Source organism: Numenius arquata, chromosome 2 (assembly GCF_964106895.1).
Source record: "Numenius arquata chromosome 2, bNumArq3.hap1.1, whole genome shotgun sequence".
Lineage (NCBI taxonomy): Eukaryota > Metazoa > Chordata > Aves > Charadriiformes > Scolopacidae > Numenius > Numenius arquata.
This window is the reverse complement of record NC_133577.1, coordinates 2,164,648-2,184,570: the sequence shown is the minus strand read 5'-3', so window position 1 is coordinate 2,184,570 and position 19,923 is coordinate 2,164,648. Positions and strand designations below refer to the sequence as shown.

At 43.6% G+C, this 19,923-nt stretch overlaps 2 protein-coding genes across 4 annotated transcripts in view; one reads left to right on the top strand and one right to left on the bottom strand.

Annotated features, from left to right (window-relative positions):
- The window catches only part of SAMD3 (sterile alpha motif domain containing 3), a 29,843-nt gene extending 14,983 nt beyond the window's left edge, over positions 1 to 14,860 (top strand). The window contains exons 6-10 of the mRNA XM_074144591.1: positions 2,334 to 2,501; positions 11,208 to 11,411; positions 11,806 to 11,977; positions 13,574 to 13,656; positions 14,531 to 14,860. Coding sequence (XP_074000692.1) covers positions 2,334 to 2,501; positions 11,208 to 11,411; positions 11,806 to 11,977; positions 13,574 to 13,656; positions 14,531 to 14,860 — 957 coding nt within the window. The remainder of the gene's footprint in view (positions 1 to 2,333; positions 2,502 to 11,207; positions 11,412 to 11,805; positions 11,978 to 13,573; positions 13,657 to 14,530) is intronic.
- Positions 14,861 to 16,773: 1,913 nt separating this feature from the next.
- L3MBTL3 (L3MBTL histone methyl-lysine binding protein 3) overlaps positions 16,774 to 19,923 on the bottom strand; it is a 79,097-nt gene continuing 75,947 nt past the window's right edge. For 2 of the 3 annotated variants that reach the window (XM_074162116.1, XM_074162100.1), the window contains exon 22: positions 17,605 to 18,620. In XM_074162116.1, coding sequence (XP_074018217.1) covers positions 18,477 to 18,620 — 144 coding nt within the window. In that variant the 3' untranslated portion in view covers positions 17,605 to 18,476. Of the gene's footprint in view, positions 18,621 to 19,923 lie in introns of all 3 variants that reach the window. The other variant, XM_074162109.1, reaches the window with a different exon arrangement.

The following is a 19,923-nucleotide window of genomic DNA, read 5'->3' as shown; positions in this document are numbered from 1 at the left end:
CAGGTGTCAAAAGAAAATTGGCATCACAGTTTCTTGGCCACTTGCGGGAGACTGTTCTATTTGTATTTATTCCTGTTACAAGGGTTACAACCAGCCGTTTGGAAGGACTCGCTGCCCTGATTTCACTTCATTCCAGCCGACGTGTTGAAAATCGTACAGTTTCAAGAAAACCTCGGGTGAGGAAGGAAAAGAGAGGGCTCTCTCTCATCCTGGGGCTCGGGGTGCCGAGCGGTGCCGTGAGGCCGGTGAAACCCAGGATCCTGGTGCCGACGTGCCCGATTTATGTAACCACCACGCACAAAATGATCATTTGCTAGTAAATTCCTGCTTTTAATCCCGGTGTAATCCTTTCCCTCCTGTGTCAGACAGACACAGACTAATCCCTCTGCTCCCTTGCAGGCATTGTAAACCTTCCTGGCTTTTTTTTTTTTTTTTTTTAAGGGGAGAGGGGAATTAATAGAAAATAAAGCTATCAGCTCAAATGCAGTAATGAAAGCATCCTTTTTAGAACATGCGTTACCTGCTAAGGAAACCACATAAATTTATGTGCTCACAGCCTCGTTCATGAAACAGGTATGTGAGAAGGGACCTGGCCAGGCTCATGAGAATCCTATTACAGAAATAGATTTAGTTAAAACTCTAAATTTATCTGAGGACAGGAGGATGAAACAGCTGAGTGTTTTGAACTCCGAGGGATATTTAAAGCTCCGTAGAGGTGTCAGCATATTCTTTCATGTGGAAGAATAAGCGAAAATGTCTTCTAGCCACACAAAGGCTTTCCGAAGAAAGTGACTGTGCAAAACTCAATGAAGGGGATATTTAAATTGCCAGCTGCTAATATATTCTGGGAAGATCATGTTTTAATATATTTTAACATCTGTTGAACACTTCAGAGAAGCGTTAAGCTAAGGTTTTTGTTCGCTTGTTTCTTAAGAACCTCGAAATAACAATGTTCCAAATAAATTTTGCTAGGCAGATAACGGTGGGGTATTTGCATCAAAATGTAAATGCACAGGCCCAGAACTGTGCTCGGGAACCTTAATGGTTCAGGCAGATCCCGAGGGGGATTTTCAAGCCATGCGGTCACGTTACCGCTTTTGAAAAGAGTGCTGGGGTGTAACACTCAAATTGAGGCTGTAAATTTGCCTCGTGAGAAGCCTGGGTGAGCTGTTGTACTTGATTTTTAATGGTTATGTTCAGATTGGTGATGAAGTGACTCCTGAAGAGCTGAGGAAGATGGCACAGGGGCCGTGTTTTCATCTTTCTTCCTCTTGCTATTTTTCACCATGAATGGAGCTCTTGCTTTTAAGATTGAGGACCTCTAAGTCCGGTAGAACCCTTGGGAGGTGGGAGCAGTACGTTCAGCAGGAGAAAGGCAAGGTCACGCTGCCTGCACCACCGCCTCAAGAGACCCTCCCATCCATATCCCGTGGGTGAGAAAGGCAGGCATCACGCGTAATACATGAACCCTTTACACTGAAAGGGTTGTCAAGACTTGGAATGGGCTGCCCAGGGCAGTGGTGGAGTCCCCATCCCTGGAGGTATTTAAAAGCCGGGCAGACGTGGTGCTGAGGGACATGGGTCAGTGATGGGTTGATGGTTGGACTGGATGATCTGAAAGGTCCCTTCCAACCTGGACAGTTCTATGATTCTATCAGACTCGCTGCAAAGAAAGACACTGTACTACTTAGCCTACTTTTACTGAATTCTGCTTTACACCAAAGTTAACCCTTAAAGTCCTATGACCTTGACTAATGAAGGACACCATTTTGGTAAGAAATTTGGAGTAATCATTCTTCTGTTTATATTGTGTTTTAGTATGTCAATGAGTACAGGCTTGAGTATAGATGGCATCGAGTGAGTATAGTGTTGGAGTCAATTTTAGAAACTGGGGTACATGCTATTTGAATCTCTCTTGCTGTGTTGTGTCACTCACAGTCACTTTCCTGACTAATTTTTGTCTCCCTGACTGTTGAAAACTCCTTGATAACCACAATAAGTGGCTGTTTTTGAGGATCTGAGAAAACATTTTCAATATTCACAGCTGCAGGTTTTGCCTGAAGAAAAGTTTTAGCAGCCTGGGCTTAGTGATTGCTTCCCCATGTCTTGGTAGTCACCACAGCCGGCTCCCACCACGGGATGCCCAGCCAGGGACTGCAGGTGAACAGCCGTCTGTCTGTCCATAGGATGTACCAGGAGTCTTTTTCTGCTTGGTGGCAAACATTTCTTTATAAAACAGAGTTAGATAAAGCAAAGTGACCTGCTTTAGGAATGGGGCAAATCCTCAAAAGATACTGGTAATGACAGATTATTGTTCTTTTCCCCATGTGCAGCTGCTATGGAAACGGGCCCTTAAAGATCGTTTCAAATATGTGCGGAGACCCATTGAAGACGACGAGCAAGTCCTGAGGAACAAATGCAAGTTTGGCCACAGGCGAGGACAGACCAGGAAATCTTCCTTTGCTGAAAACAAGCCTGATGATGTCCAGGTGCAGGCAGAGGTAAGAGGTTTGGGGCTTAACCGAGTCTTTCAGCTCCTCTGCTGATGGAAATGCCACCAGCCAGTAAAGAGGAGAACGGAGTGATCTCATCCTATTTAAAGTCATTTTGTATAGAGTTTGTCCTATAGCCAGACCCTTGACTTTTTTTCCCCGCTCCTGGAGAACTGGAGGGGTTTTTTAACTGCAATATTCCCATTCTTCTTTAGGTTATACACCTCCAGCCAGAGTGAAAAACAGTAGAGGCTTATGTCTAAGAGTTGAAACTTACGTAAATTAAGAATTGTGTTCCTCTCTGATGAGGAAACGCTGAGAGACCTGGGGCTGTTCAGCCTGGAGAAGAGAAGACTGAGGAGGGATCTTATCAATGCTTACAAATATCTAAAGGGCAGGTGTCAGGAGGATGAAGTCAGGCTCTTCTCAGTGGTGTCCAGTGACAGGAAAAGGGGCAATGGACACAAACTGGAACACGGGAAATTCCATCTAAACATGAGGAGGAACTTCTTTCCTGTGAGGGTGGCAGAGCCCTGGAAGAGGCTGCCCAGAGAGGTGGTGGAGTCTGTGTCAGGAGACGTCCAAAACCCACCTGGACACGTTCCTGTGGGACCTGCTCTGGGAGGACCTGCTCTGGCAGGGGGTTGGACTGGATGATCTCCAGAGGTCCCTTCCAACAATTCTGTGATTCTGTAGAGACTGCCTGCTGAACTTAATTTCTCCTACAGAGAAGGCGTAACTGCACTCCTCTGTGTGTCTGCAAACTAGGAAGCACCGCTCTTATTAACTGCACTGCCCAAGGCCATCACTGGCCATCCCTTGTTTGTTTGACATCCCTTGTTTGACTGGTCATCCCTTGCTTGCTTTAGAAATTGAAGATGAAGAAAGCACGTTCCATCTCTTCTAAAGTCCTAGGCATTTTCTCCTGGCCTTAATGTTGTAAGCAAATAAGGGTTAAACTGGAAGGAGGTGAGAGGGTGATGAGTATCCCTGAACAACTTTTCCTTTCTTTCATTTTTCCTGTATCCTGAACATACATAAATATAAATGCAAGAATTAACACTTGTGGAACCTATTAAGGCTTAAGAATGAGTCCCATATAATTGAGGGAATCGTAACTTCCTTAGTTTTAAATGCGTTTCAGCTGTGACATCCTAAATTATGTCACTACAAATGTGCACAGCTGAACAAGATGTTTGTTTAATATGTTTTTAAATTAATGCAGCGGGGGGGGGGGTAATTCTATGTATTTAGGAACACACATAAAGGCACCTTTCTGCCAATCCTTGGCACTAACTCCTTTGTGATAAATTTAAACAGCTAAACAAAGAGTCTTGGCCTCAAAAAGTAAATATTTGGTCTAGAAGCCAGTACCACAAGCAAAACCAAATTATATTCAAATTATTATTTGAAGTCTTGTGGTTGAGGGGCTCTATTGGCAGGTACAGTGTCAGGTACCGTCTATTCTGTGGATGCTGTAAAGAGATGAAGCAGGGGTGACAACAGCCCCTTCTCCTCCGAGATTGGAAAGCTCCAAATCCAGCGCTCGGATGTCTGCGCAGCCAGATCCTGAGCGTGCACATATGGGTGATCATTCGGTGGCTCGACTCCTGTAATGGCATTTTTCCACTAAAACTTTGATGTGCACACATAGTGCATGGTGTTGCTCAGCTAATATTTTAAAATGCTTTTAGAGTCAAAGCAAAAGCTATAAACAGATTCCTGGTGTACATCTTGTGCTTCACCTTCTTATTTATGTCATTCAGCATCTCTGCTGTTCTGTGAGTTAACATAAAGCTTGAAATACGGGTTGTCCCGTGGTAGGAACAAAGGTCCCGAACCTTTCTATGTGGCACTGCTGTTCCAGGAGCTGGTTCTTGTGACCAACACATGGTTCCTACCCTTTTCAGTAAGCAGATTAGTCTTCATCCAAAGGAATATTCCTAAAGCATCCCAGGGGAGGGACCTGAATCCATGGCTGGCAGTGAACAGACTGGCAGGATGCAGTGCCGTGTCCCCATATCCATCCCTTTAGCTCTACTGGTCCTATTTGATTTCTCTCTCTCTCGGACTCAGGAGCCAGTAGGTCCTGTTGGCATTCTTCAAAAAAGAGACCTCTATCTTTGGCATTAGCAACAGCGGGGCTACACTTCCCATTCAGGAGCTGGTGTAAACCCTTGTAAAGAGTCCGAGGTGCCCGCTGTCCTCACCAGAGGAGCTTTCATCACTCCGTGATTAGGCAGTCGTGTTGCTTTAGTGTTGACATTAATGACTTTTAGGATTTATGATGCTGGCTTTCAGCAGTAACTGAACGCTTAGTCCTTGGTGACACACATCATGCACAAGAATTGCTCCCTTCTTGCCCACAAAGAGATGTAGCAGCTTCACTTCCTTGGCTAATAGAAGTGCCCCACTGGCTAAGGCTTTTTGCAAGAAGACGGTGTTATAATCTCTAGCTGTATCTTGGGAAAAATCAAGATCCACCAAAAGGACATTAAGGAATTTGGCCTTTATTTAAATGCCTGTCTCTGACCAAATGTCTAACTATCCTACATCAGGGATTTGCAGGCTAGTTGTTTTATGTATACATGTTTTCTTGCTTTTATGTGAGCTTCTTAATACAATCTACTTGTATCTGGCTCCAAGCAGAACTGTGAATATTAACTGGAGGTGACTGTCCAAAGACATCTGGGGCATGAGCAGGGAGCCCTACGACCTGTGTGGCTCCTAGATCTTGTGGCTTTAGTCACAGATATTCAAGATGCCAAGATGTTAAGGGTGGTCGTGGGCATGGGCACTCGCGGATGGGTCCCTTCTGCTGTCACCCTTTGTGTGGGAATCCAACCGAAGGGCTAAGAGCCTTGGCAGGACCATCCCCTCGGGTACACCAACCTACAAGTGCTGGATATCCTCTGCTTGCCTCATGAACGTCCTCTCGGCACCCTGTTGACCTTTTTCTCCCAGCTGCAATATTTCTTATGAACTTGTGGCAAACAGGCAGCTTGTTTTTTAAAGGCATTGAAGGTTAATTCTCGTTTCTTCCAGCAAAACTTTTTTTTTTAAATCAAACTAATAATTTAAAAATAAATTCTTTATAAATTAAGTATGTACCTCGTCAAATAAGACAAAATTCTATATAGAAAAAAAAATAATTAAAGATCACCAATTAACATTCTCTTTTCCACTGCAAGGGAAACAGATGTTACTGGTGACACAACTGAAAATGTGGCCAGAGAAGTCTGGGTGACCTCAAGAATGAAGGATTCCTCATTTTAAAAGGCTATTTTTCAGTTCTCTGCTGCACATGTGCTGACCTGTTCCCTTTGGCTTCTTTTCTTCAGACACTGAGGCAGGAGACCCTGGCCTCAGTCTGGATAGCATTGCCTTTTCGCAGTGTATTGAAATAACCGAGATTTAACCTTATTGTCACAATTTTACTGGAATATTGCTGTGCTGTCACCGGCTTTTTCTCTTTGATTGTTAAAAGGGGGAGGATCCAGAGTCCTCCCTAAATTAGGATGCACCAGGGTGAAAGACAGGATGAGGAACCAGCTTTCCAAACCCAGATGCTTCCTGTTCATACCAGCAACGTTAAAGTTAACTATAGAAGATTTTAAATCCCCCTTGAATTCATTCTCTAATAAAATTTAAAATACACTGCAAAATGGTGCCCCGTGGAGGTAACTTCTTTCCTCCAAAAGAAAGCCACCTCTCAGTTACCTCTCTACTTGCCTTGAAAATCAACCTGTTCATGAACTAAAAACTAAAAGGAGAAAAGGAGAACATTCTAAGCGAATCCTGCATTTAGTGTGACTGAGTTAATAACTCAGCCATTGCACTTTCCTAGGAAGAAAAGGCAAGTTTGCAAAATAGGAAGAAGGGCTGGAGATAACGGAAATTGAGTTATAAAGCGAGTTACACACAGAACACGTTCTGCTACAAGCATGCCGTTTTTAAATTTTTTAATAAAAGCAAAAACTTCTTTTGCTGTGAGAATCTAACAAATCCTGCGGTCAGAAATAACTTGTGCGAAATTCAAGTGTTGCCAAACTTTCTTGCTCTATCGAGAACCTTCAGCTTTTATTTGAATTAAAACATGCTTAGAAATAACGAACACCACGCGTCAGAATGCTTTTGCCCTTCAGATTTTCAGCGAGGCTGGCTGAAAACAGCTGTCCGTCCACAAACGTCTACATTCACTGGTCTCTAATTCCACACTGGTTCTGCTAAAGACAGTCACTGCCCTTCGACTTCGGGTACCAGCGGGGTCCCGTTGCTCCGCTTTGCTCTTGAGCGATAAACGTGCACCGCTTGCTTTAAATCGGTTGGAATTAGAAATATGCAATGATGTGGTAAATCTATCGTCCCAATTACCAGCTAATCTATATTTACCTAGCACTATTTACTAGGTTATTTTTGTATTCTATTTTGTATTCTATTACGATATTATGTTTGTATTCCCTAGTAGGACTGAAACTGCCCAGAGGCAAAATGAAAGGAAGTGATCGGATATAAAAGGCGCAGATTTGCCACTGTACATAGAGAAGGAGTCCCCCAAACCACAGCAGCTTTGGTTGCTAATGCCAACGCTAGAACTCGGTGTTCGCTTCCTCTTTCACCGCAAACAGCACAGTTTTATACCTGCCCAGGGGTTTTATTCATAGATTCATAGATTGGTCCAGGCCGGAAGGGACCTCCAAAGGTCATCTAGTCCGACCTCCCCGCAGTCAGCAGGGACACCCCCAACTAGACCAGGTTGCCCAGGGCCTCGTCGAGCTTCACCTTGAATATCTCAAGGGAAGGGGCCTCAACCACCTCCCTGGGCAACCTGTTACAGCGTTCCACCACCCTCATGGTAAAGAATTTTTTCCTAATATCCAACCTAAATCTCCCCTTCTCCAACTTAAAACCATTGCCCCTCATCCTGTCGCTGCAGGCCTTTGTAAACAGACCCTCCCCAGCCTTCCTGTAGCCCCCCCTCAGGGACTGGGAGGCCGCTATGAGGTCTCCCCGGAGCCTCCTTTTCTCCAAGCTGAACAACCCCAGCTCCCTCAGTCTGTCCTCATAGGAGAGGTGCTCCAACCCCCTGATCATTTTGGTGGCCCTCCTCTGGACCCGCTCCATCAGGTCCATGTCCTTTCTATATTGAAGGCTCCAGACCTGCACACAGTACTCCAGGTGAGGTCTCACCAGAGCAAAGTGGCAGAATCCCCTCTCTGGATCTGCTGGCAACACTTCTTTTGATGCAGCCCAGGATGTGATTGGCCTTCTGGGCTGCGAGAGCACATTGCCTGCTCATGTCCAGCTTCTCGTCCATCAGCACCCCCAAGTCCCTTTCCTCAGGGCTGCTTTCTAATACCTCATCCCCCAGTCTGTATTTATACTGAGGATTGTTTCTTCCCAGGTGCAGAATCCTGCACTTGCTTTTGTTGAACCTCATGAGGTTCAACTGGGCCCACCTCTCCAGCTTGTCCAGGTCCCTCTGAATGACATCTTTACTTCATACTTACCACCACCCACCCTCAGGATACGTTATTTGTTATGTTTCCACTGCACTTCAACAAGTGAGAAGTAATCTCTGAAACAGCAGTGGCTTCTAAAGCCAGTAGAAAACTGTCATTAACTGGTATCCGAACGGTGCTACCACAGACTTGGTACATTTCTGGAGCTCTATTACTTCCAGTTTTAAAATGTGTTTTATGGCTGGGTACATATATCCATTACAGCAATTCTTCCTTATACAACTGCCCTATTTCCATTGGTCGCTTGCCATAGATGCTTACAAAACTGTCAAATGGTCTCATTTAGCTAATAAATAATGTCATTAGCTAAACTAGCTCTCAAGGACAGAGCTGACTACGTGGAAAGTCCATCAACTGGAGCGCTGTTTGCCTTGACAAGGGGGATGGAGATAAGCTGGAGTTAAAGGTCACAACTTGTTCTCCTGGGTGTTTGTTTCTAAGCAACCCTGTGAGTTTGTCAGTGGTCACAGCACACCAGGTTGAGTTTGTTTTGCTTTTCTGCCTCCACAAGTAAGGAGGTGACACAAGATGGTGACAGCCCCTCCGGAAAGGAGCCGCTGTGCTCCACATCAGGTGGCTGAAGAAGCTCCTGCTCTACGGGCAGGAGACTTGGAAGCAGACTGACAGGAGGAGCCAGTAGTACCAGTTTGAAGTCAAGAGACAGGGAACTGCTGGAGAGGGTACAGCAAAGGGCTATGAAGATGATGAGGGGGCTAGAACTTCTCTCTGATGAGGAAAGTCTGGAGAAGAGAGTCTGGAGAAGACTAGGAGAAGAGTCTAGTCTGGAGAAGAGAAGGCTGAGGGGGGATCTGATCAACGCCTATAAAAACTTCAAGGGTGGGTGTCAGGAGGATGGGGCCAGTCGTTTTTCAGTGGTGCCCAGGGACAGGACAAGAGGAAATGGGCACAAACTGGAACATGGGAAGTTCCATCTAAACATGAGGAAGAACTTCTTTCCTGTGAGGGTGGCAGAGCCCTGGAAGAGGCTGCCCAGAGAGGTGGTGGAGTCTCTGTCTCTGGAGACATTCCAAACCCACCTGGACACGTTCCTGTGGGACCTGCTCTGGGTGACCCTGCTCTGGCAGGGGGCTGGAGTGGATGATCTCCAGAGGTCCCTTCCAACCCTATGTCATTTTGTGATTCTGTGAAAGCGAGCAGTAACACATTCCCAGGACCAGATGATATTTCTGCAAAATTTTCAGACGTGCTCAAAGATAAAATAGGTAATTTTCCAATTGTGATGTACAATTTCTCTTATGAAACATGATCCTAGGAAACTGGAGGGAGCTATTCTGATGCCAGCTTCTAGAGTTTCAGGAGGGACCACGTTGACCAAGAAACCTGCCTACTTTACTGGCCAAATTGGCAAGAACTCTAATGCAGACCCAAGAGATAAACACATTGGGAATGAATCAACAAATTTTCTGTAAACAGAAGTAATTCTTCATAAACTCATTAGTTCTTTGAAGCATTCAACAACCCTGAGGACATGGGAAATCCAGGTGATACAGTTTACTTCAAGTTCAGAAGAGATTTCACCACATGCCTTCCAAAGGAGGAGATACAATCTGAGGGGATAAGCAGGATCCTCACACGGACAAACATTTAAAAGATAGAACAAAGAATTACAGTGGAAAATATTATTAATGCTTAGTTTATGCAGTATCATGTATTTCTAAATGATGTGGGGAAAGGAGAACTGTTGGCTGATCACATTTGGTGATGCTACTAAGGGGACTAAAGACAAAAGACTGACTGAAGGATTGCAGAAGGACCCCATGCTCCTGAGTGACAGGGCAAAAAAAGCAGCAGATAAAATTCAATACTAGATGTAAAATGTGTAAAAGAACACACAAGGGGAAAACCCACTCCTAACAGCATTTACAGTGGTGGGCTCTGAGCTTATTAGTACCATTCAAAAATGATATTTTCATATCAGGCCAAAGAAAATTTGGCACAATGCTAAGCAGCGCTCAAAAAAAAGTATATTGAAAGCTCAGAATTATTTAAGAAAGACACAAAAGGGAGCTCATTATTCCACTGTATGCACCTGTGCTGTCCCAGCATCTCAACCAGTATTTGAAGTTTTACTGTGCCCATTTCATAAAGGCTGAAGTGAAATTAGAAAATATGCAAAGACAATAACAAGGATAATTGAAAGTACAGACCAGCTTTTACACGTGGAATGATTTGGCTGGAAAAGAGGTGGCTGAGGACAGAATATGACATAGCTATAAAACTACAGTGGGAAGGACACGGTGAGTAGGTTTTGAATCCAGTACAATAATGAGCAGGCAGAAGCAGCAGGAGAAAACAAACAAAGGAATGCAGTTCTGCTGACAGGGCATCGTTAAACTGCTGAACTTAACGCAGGATCTTATGGAAGGTACGATTTCATGAGAGTTGGAAGAGTGACTGGGAGGAATGGTGGAAGGAAAAAAGGTCTACTGAAGGCTATTAAATATAAAGACATAACCCTTGGGAGTCCACCTCCCACCGGACCAGGTTACTCAAAACCCCGTCCAGCCTGGTCTTGAACACCTCCAGGGAAGTCCTGGCTCTGGCCACTGATGTACCGCTTTGGGCAGCCACTCCTCTTCTTAGTAATTACTGGGTTTGGAATTACAGCAGGGACAAAAATAATAATTTGGGGGAAGATTGTTAACTATCTTCAAGTACAAAATAACTTCTTGAGCAGTCGGACTGCTCAAATAACACTTTCCATTAAGAGTTTTCTAAGTTCAGTTGGTCTCCTTGGGGGGGAGGGTAAATACTTCAGTTGCATACATGTGAAAAGGTAGTTGGTCCTGTTTTTAGGGCCTGTACCAGTAAGAAGCAAATACTATTTCTCTTGGTAATACAGAACTAATATTGCTAAACACTGAGTCCCCGTTAGAACTGCCTACTGATTTCCAATAAACCACAATTAGGCAAACGAGACACAGAGGTAGGAATTTCATGAATATCCTCAAATATGTAATTTGAGCTTGGGAGACTCGGCTGATGGCTACAGTAGTATATGAAAACAGATCTTAATGTAACTGTTAGAATACGAGGGTGAGTTCCCAGGGCTGGTACCAAAACCACGCTACGGGTACCTTGTGCTGAGCTTGACTACACTCAACTCACACAAACCCCATCAGATAAAAGGGATAGATGATTCGTTACGATTCTGCCCTTTGTTTCTTGACAGGAAGAACCTGTTCATCTCGAGGGCAGCACAATGGATGTACACATTAAGTGGCTTAAGCAAGAATATATGAAAACTCAGAGGAACTGGAAAGAAGTAGATAACAGAATGAACGTGACAACAGAAGTACGGAGGAAGATGATCAGCGAGAAGGCACCCTTAAAAGAGATTCTTAGACTATTTCCTTTCTTAAGATGCCCTTATCAGGTAACAGAGCTATTTTTAATAGTGACATCGACTCCTATGTTACAGATGTGATACAACCGTAGGCGTGTATTTTAGTGGATGTTTCCGGTGAAGTATCCATCAACATTGTCCTCTTTAATTCAACTCGTATTTTGGCTGCTAACCCCACTTTAAAAGATTCACCAGTCCTGCATTAAACACGCCACACCCAACAGCAGCGAGTTTTCTGATGTATTTCGGTGTGACTTGATGTTATTTCTTCCCTACTTTGAAAAGAAAGAAAACCACCCCCTCCAGTTTATAATCTCATTTGACTGAGCTAGCCTTATCCTGGCTTCAAAGCGTGCACCCCGTGTGTTGTTCTCAGTTTTGGTCTGAGGATTGCAATAATACCCATTTTTTCTTTTTCTTTTAGCTTTTTAGGGAGTTCCAGCTTCTCACACACACGGACATTTATAAGAAAACAGTTGAGATTTTGGAGATTTATTCAGAAAACATATTATCTTTGTACGCGGTGAGGAATAATCCAATTAACATTCTGCTGCAAGAAAATCTGAAGCGGCACACAGAGGAAGACATTCTGAAATGTCAGTACAAATCTTCTACGCTCAGAGTTTTGTTGTAGCTCATTGTTCTTACGTATGTAACCAAACTAGCTCTAATTTTACTGCAAAAGCATTTTAAAATGTCACAGTTGCTTGAAAAGTATATAGTGATGGGGAAGCATTAAGAATAAAAGCTAATAAGCTGCTGGGAAATTCAGTCAGGTATTGAAACCTTTTTTTTTCCTACTGAATAAAAAATTGCAGGTTTGATAAAGTTAGTCTTAAGTTGAGCAGAATTATGTATTCCTAGATACGTAAGAGAGTGCTTATTATTTTCTAAAAATACATGCCGAAAATGAATTTTCTGGTTTAGAAAGAGAAATAGTCCCATAAAAAGAGACGATTTCTTTCAGAAAGAGAGGTACTGTTTCATCCCAGCGAAGTAACGGCAGAACCAGTTACCGCTGCCTGTGTTTCACGTACCCCATCTCTGCAGAGACATGTCACAGTGCCCAAACTGGTCCCTCTGGCGAGCGGGTGCCACAGTCACGCAAAGGGACCCGGGTGCCTCGACGTGTTTTGGCTCAGCTCCTTTCAGTCCGAAAAACCTGGAGGGCCGTTCTGCGGGGCCAAAACGTTGAAGGAGTTCCTCCTCATCTTTATTCTTCCCAAACAGCAGCTGCTGGTGCCTATGCCTGAGCTCAGCTCTGCGAGAGCTGCTCCTTTGACTCTCATTTTCTATCAAACAGGGAGAATGCCAGGATGTCAAATCACAGGCAACGTGTGTTTCCTATAGCACTTGCACTCCTTTTATTACAGGCTCATTTATTTCTTAAATAAGTAAGCAGAGGAGGTTAAAATATTGGTGTTTTCTTCCTTTAAGCTTAAAATCAGAAGTACTCAATAGCTCATGACAGATTAAAAAGTGTCAATGAACAGCCTAATCCAGAAAGCCTTTATGGACCTTCTACTCCTACCTTTGGCCTTAGAAAGCTATGGACATTGTAAGGAATTTCCCCTTCTCTTACACAATACGCACACAAAGACTTTAACTCATACCTCTGTAAATTCCCAAGGCCTTTACTTTCCTGGTTTTTCTTACAAACAACTTGACCTGGCACCTAACTAATAAATGTCTGAGAAGACAGGTTCAGTAGAACACAGGACACCAGAAGCCTGACCTGCAGAAAAGGTGCTGCAGTCATTAATAGCTGAACCCGAGGGGTGACGGGTACCACATCCCAGGAGGTCCTACAGCACCAGCTGGTACCACAGCCTTCAAGGTGGAGTCCTCTGGCAACCAGGCTCCCCAAAGATATCCAATTTACTGGGGAGAGAGGAGTTTGGGGGCAGGTGGGTTACTCTTACTCCACTAGAAGCAACCTAAAAGCCTACTCACTTATTGTGAGAGAAATTTAATTGTAATACCGAGTAGCAAAATGTCATGAATGACTCGAATTCTACTGCCCATGGCCAGCTGAGGCACCTACACCTTCACTGCGGTACAAACCACTCTTCCAAATGGACCGAACATGAGTTGTTAACTATTTCATCGGCTGCAATCTGCTCTTCCAGGACCATACCGCAGTGCCGGGACGTTTTCATTTGTAATTTAGTCGAAATCCTTGCCTTTGACAGACATGAAAATGACTGCTGCGTGTTTACTTCTGCCGGACGTCTTCAGCGATGACTCCAGCCTGTTTGCTGCAGTGAACGAGGAGGTAGGAGACAGAGCCTTGTTCTCTCTTCTTCCTGGGAGCTGCCTGGGCATGGCACCCAGTGGTTCCTGGAAAAGGATGCCATTAGCTTGCCTTTTGGGTAGAAGGCAAACATTCACAGAAATACTACCTGAATTCAAAGTGATGCACTTTTAAGAAGGTAGAACGTACATTTAAAATATATTTTAGAAGGTAAAATCTCTCACTAGGTAGGAATAAAGAGCTGTAAAAAGGTCACAAGGCCATGTGCAACCAGACACGTGGTATGAACAATAAATGCCTCGTTAATGAATATACCCTTGAAGAGCAAGAGAAGGCTGATAACAAGGAACATCCCACCAGCTGAAAACCAGCCAGCTGCTGGAAAAGGCATAAAGTCAACAAAAAATTGACAGTAACTGGGGGAAAGGTAAAGGTGGCAGTGGGAGATGGCGACCCCCAACTCAATTGGAGGCTGAATTGGACTAACCCCCCCCCCCAGTGCTGGAGCATGTGCACACCAATTAAAGGACCTTGTAACTTTAAACGAAAGTAAGAGACTGTACTAACCAATTGTTAAGACAAGGTACTAACCAGTAATTATAATTAAGGGTGTGTCTTTCTGTGTTTTGATCCTTATAAATATTCCTAAGGGTTTTTAGGCCGGGGGACTGGCTTTGTGGATCACCACCCAGCACCCATCTCTGCAGGAATGAAATAATAGATATTCCCTCTACTCTGTGTGTATATTGGTCGAGTAAACGACCCCGCTTCGGGACAACAAAAGCAGTGCCATTGTGCGTGTTTACTTCTCTGACCTGTTCACCAGAGGGATGCTGTGACATCATTTGAAATATCCTTATCCTTTTTTTTGTTGGCTTTTTTTTTCCAAATTTAGGTGAAGGTGGCGACGCCAGTGCTGGAAGTGAGAAATCCCTTCGATGTGAACTCGTGCCAGTTCGCGCTGTACGTGGAAAGGGAAGAGCTGGCCCAGCTCGACGACTGCACCACGGCCCTGGCCGCGCTGGTGGCTGCGTTTCGCGTGTTCAACATCCCGTGCCCCAGGAGAATCCGCAGGACACTCAGCTTCCTGGAGTCCCTGGTCTTCGAGGAGAGGAGCCCAGCATCCCTCCCTGCCCAGGGAGAGAGAGGGCTGGGGGTACCCGAGCATCCCGGCATCCCAGTATCACCTGACAGCGTACACAGCACTCCTCTCGGGAGCATTTAGCATTTTCTCAAAATAAATTGCTTTGTTGTGAAGATAGATCAGTGCCATTCTTTCTGGTGGAAGTGTATGGATATTTCTAACTGTTACATTTAATAATGCCCTTTTTTTTTTTTTTGTACTAGCTACTTCTTTTAAAATTTAAAACCTAAACATTTTCATTATTTTAAATGGAAATTCTACAGCAGTTTAGAGGCATTAGACATAATAAAATTTTCTAGATTACTGCATGTGTCGTATATTATTTTTCCACATGGAGCATTTGAAAAATTCAGATAAGTCTTTTCACTGTCAGAATTTGAATAACACACTTGTGAGTTAAAGCGAGCACTTGGCTGCTTCAGACGCTAATACATTTAATGTTTTGAAGTGGCACAAATTAAAGATTGACTTGTTACCATCATTTCACTATGTGATGATCCCTGAAAGGCTACTGTAACAATTTTTGTGTTTTAAAACAGTGGGCCTGATTTGTTATTCACAGGATGATGAGCTTTTGCTATTTTCTCCACGCATGAAACATTCTTTTATTTTTCTTTGGTATTTTTTAACATTAATCCTGAATTTGTTAAATAGGGATTCTGAGATGAGCTCTCCCAGTAGCAAGAGTGACTTACCCGGGAGGCTGCCATGGGCGTCTGTCCCCACAGCTTTGGTGTCAGGGAGAGAATGGCTCATTTTCTTTCTGAATTTACTCCCTGGAACAAATCTTCCTTCTCCACGCGATGAGTCTCCCATCTGCCCATCTCCTTTCTTCTTCTACAGCCTTCTCTTCTCCCCAACAGGCTCCTCTTAACTCCTGTCTGGAAATCCCAGGGGTTACTGCCTGATGGAGAGCAGCAGCAGCCAGCAAACATCACCCACCGCATTAATTACAAATTAAAATGGCTTTTTATTAAAACACTGCATTCTACTAAAGAGATGAGTTTCCCACCAGTTCTAACAACGTCTGTGTAGGCAAAGCAGCATTTGTGGTCACAACGGTTCTTTCAACACTCAAAACACACAGGTTTGGAGACCACAGAAGCTTTGCTAAGGCCTGGCTGTGCAGGGACAACTCCAACGCAGAGATTGCGGGGAGAGACCCTGCGGCACAAGGGGAAATCACGGCATTTCATGGCCAGACTCTCTCCCTAGAGTCTTAGGGTCTTTCATGTGGCTCCCACAGCAATCGGGGGACGACTTTACTTGTGCGATGGCTGGGCTACCTCCAACACAACATACAAAACAACAGCAACTTCAAAGATTTTAAAGATTCAGTGCGTCTCCTGAGTGCTTTTAGTTTCCGAGTGAATTTGTTGGGTGTAGTTTTTGTAGCAGAGGTACACCGTACAACCTCCTCCCGGGGGATACGAAAGTCAGGATTATGCATGTCCTCGCTGTAGTTGTAGCTGTGTGAATAAAAAGTTGGGCTCTGTATCATTTAAGTGAGGTTTATTCTACATCTTGCAAAGAGTACTAATTTAAACCCACTTCTTAAACCACACAGCACTTTGTAAATAGGTGTATAAAAATCCAGGGAGCTGCTCACATCCTCACATAATCTCTGTCGAGCAGCAAATCTCTTCAAAGCTTCTCAGTGTAGGCTACAAACCTGGCACATAAGAGAGACAGGGTGAGCGAAAATAAAACCACATGGAAGGACAGAAAGAAAGAAAACAGAAGAATTTGGCATTTTACTGACCTGCATGGGCAACTTCAGCTGCTGCCAGTGACAAAATCTGGCAAAATTGGGATTCTGATTGTGACAGCCTTAGAAGTAAGTGTTTAGGGAAAGGGCAGGTGGCAGAAGCCAAGTTGCTGTTTTAAACTCACGGCCACATCGAGCTACGGTGAGGAATTACTCCACACCACCCTCAGGAACAGCCGGGTTGATCCCAGAATCCTGGGCACACACAAATGGAACAGACGGCTCCAGTTCAGGTTTTATTTGTATTGTAGTACAATAAGAGTGCAATCTGAATGTACAAATATCGAACAAAATGTAAAAATATTATTTATGCAATGCTATGGAAGGAAATTAACAGCTCAATGCAACTTACTTCATACCGACCCTGTTTCACCTCGTATTATGGCGGGTACCAGTCACCTACAGGATGGGGCACAGAGAGCACTCGAAACCTTAAGGAGCTCCAGCCACGGAACAGCCGAGCAAAACCTGTGGGAAGATGTAAAAATTCTCCCAGCTCTGTGCAACGGGAATGCTCTGTTTGTTCTCAGCTCTCAAGGCTGAGCAACTGCCCACCGCAGCGCTGAGACTCTTCTCAGGCTGCCAAGAACCTTCAGCCAACTCTTCCCTCTCTTCTTGCAAAAAGTACCATTCTGGACTAGTCCTCAGTGCGCAGGCAGCCAGGCTTTCTCCCATTTAAAGTGCATCTGGTTTACACCTTACGTATATATACCAAGTGCAACGACTTTCCCTGACAAATCGTTAGAAAAATCCTCCAAGGGAGAAGGCTGCCTCACCCAAGTACCTGCTGGTGGCATCTCCAGCCTGCTAATGACCTTAAGTATCCTTTTCCACTGTGCTGTCTTTCCCCCTATGCCTTATGCATTTATAAATCAGACTTGCAACCGGGAAGCGGTGGGTGAAATAATTCTCCCACCATCGGGAAAACAAACCTAGGTGGAATACGAAGCCAGAGCAGCAGTCCCAGCTTTAGCAGACTTTTTCTCCACGGCTGTGGTTAACTCTGCTGGAGATTGGCATGTGCAGACATGGATGAATATATTTCCTTTTTTTTTTTGGTAATATCCTTACCTCAAAATACATGTGTTTTCCTTCGTGTGCTGAAGGAACGTAGCAGGCTCCCATGTCAAAGGCTGGGACTCTATTGTGCAGCATAAACAAAAAGTCTTCTATGAAGTCAAACTTTATTTTTCAGTCGCAGCCTCCTCTATACTGGTCTTTTGGTAAAATACATTAAAGATGCTGGTGGAAAAACTCACATAACATTTTTGTAACCGTGCAAAAGTAAAAACATTCAGTTATCAAAAAAGCATTATAATTTCAACCCCAACAAGGTTTGTTTTGTTTTCTTACAAGCAAACAGACAGTTTTATAATCTGTAAAGTTATATGCTATAGCATAAAGTGTCGTGTATGTAACATTAAGTGTTTCATTTTTAAACTATGGCACAAATAGGTATTAGCCGTAACAGTCTCCTCTGGCTACCTGTAGCCTAATATTTGGCTAATCAGTTTTTATTTGGATAGTATGAAGTCAAAACTCCTGAAAAGTAAAATGGGTACATGAAGTAGAATTCAAGAATTCTTAGAAAATATTAACATTCCCTTCTATAATACAGCATAAATAACGAATGAAGGTTTTCTTGATGCCCAGAGAAAGTCAGGGATCCTAACAACCATCCAGGGAGGATGAGGGCCATTAGTTTGGTAATTAAGACTAGCTGACTCGCTTGTTCCACAGTACCTTCCCAAAAGCTCGAACACTTCCCGGTGTGTACTGGCTCTACTGGAACATAAATAGTCCACCAGTGCTGAACTGGTTTCTTCCTTTCTGAGAGTCCTTACTCCACAGTTCTAGCAAGTCTTTGTGCTTTGAATAAAACATGAGCTCCCGTGGAGAAAGCCGGCTCGTACACATTTTCCATTATCTTCAAAGTTCATTGTGCGAGTTTTTCTCTGCCGCTTTGAACATCAGAATGGAATTAAAGATTTTTAGGGCTGGTCCCAGTTTAATGCTCATTATTTTGACTATGTCTGATTGGGTCATTAGTAGAAATGCTTCTCCATCAATTTGCTGTAAAAGGAAAAAAACAACACACAGAGCTATTAACAGGTCTGACAGTGCAGCAGTATAGATGTTTCTGAAAACATAAGAAGAAAATTCCCAGCAATTTCAGAGAGTGTAAAGGAATGGCTGAATACAGCACTTCCAAACGCTTTCAGGATAGCTTTGATTTCAACCTTTCAGACAGACCAGCTACTCCAAAAGAACAGGCTGATAATCTTCTTTCTGCTAGAAAACAACTGTCTGGCTAATTTTTAGGTAACCAGTTCTTATCTCCACACCAGCAGTATAAAGTAAAAGCTATTGAAAAGTAAAACGTGTAAATTAAGTAGGATTCAACTGTACCGTGGCACACAAAAGCTTTTTAACATCTTAGCTACTCTTTTTATACAAGCCTCCATAAGAAAGCTTCTGGATTTCACTCCCAACTACAGAACTGGAACCCCCTTCAGGCCACCCCTTTCTGTTTATTAAATAGCAAATTAAAAGGAATTTGGTCCCAGATGTGAACAGGGGCCAGGCTACATAAAACTGCCTCTTTGACACAAACACAACTTTTCAAAACACTGAATATTTTTCCTGCCAGCTCTGCAGTGTTGCTATTTTAATAAATGTTACAAGTGGATATTCTCCCACCAGCAGAAGTGCTAAATCCAAACATGAAGAGCCACAAGGTCCTCGATTCCAAGGGCTTCAATGGGGCCAACACTTCTTTGGTAAACTTCAGGTTACTTATATATTAAGTTTTTAGTGTAACATATGCAGGATAACTAAGCCTAAAAACCAACTGCTGCTAAATAAAGAGCACTGCTTAGGCTTAAAGATACTAATTTGAGATAAAAACAGTGTAATTAAGTTTCTGTAGGACTAGAAGACAAGCTTTCTGAATCAGACAGGCTCCAAAGGAAGCCTGCAAGGTACATCCCAGCACAGCATGTCGAGGAACACTGCGGTGAGAACAGCATCATGCAGCCACCACAAGTGCTTTCTACTCCTTCTGTTGTAGTAAAATTGGTATTAACTAGAAAAATGAAATGTAACATGTAATCGAAGCAACAAGGGAACCTGCCGCTGCTGCTAAACGTCATCTATACAGCCCCAAACCATATTTCATTAATTATAGAGAAATAGTAACTAGACGTGATTTACCTAAAATTGAATTAAGCAACTACTACACGAAGTAGCTTTGTTGATAAGCAGGATATTTCTATCAAGGGGGTGATGAACTGTAGGCCAGGTCAGCAAACTGAGAAAACCACCTGGAACTGCCAAGATTAGAGGAGAAGTAGGTAAAAGGTAATTTCAGCAGGGA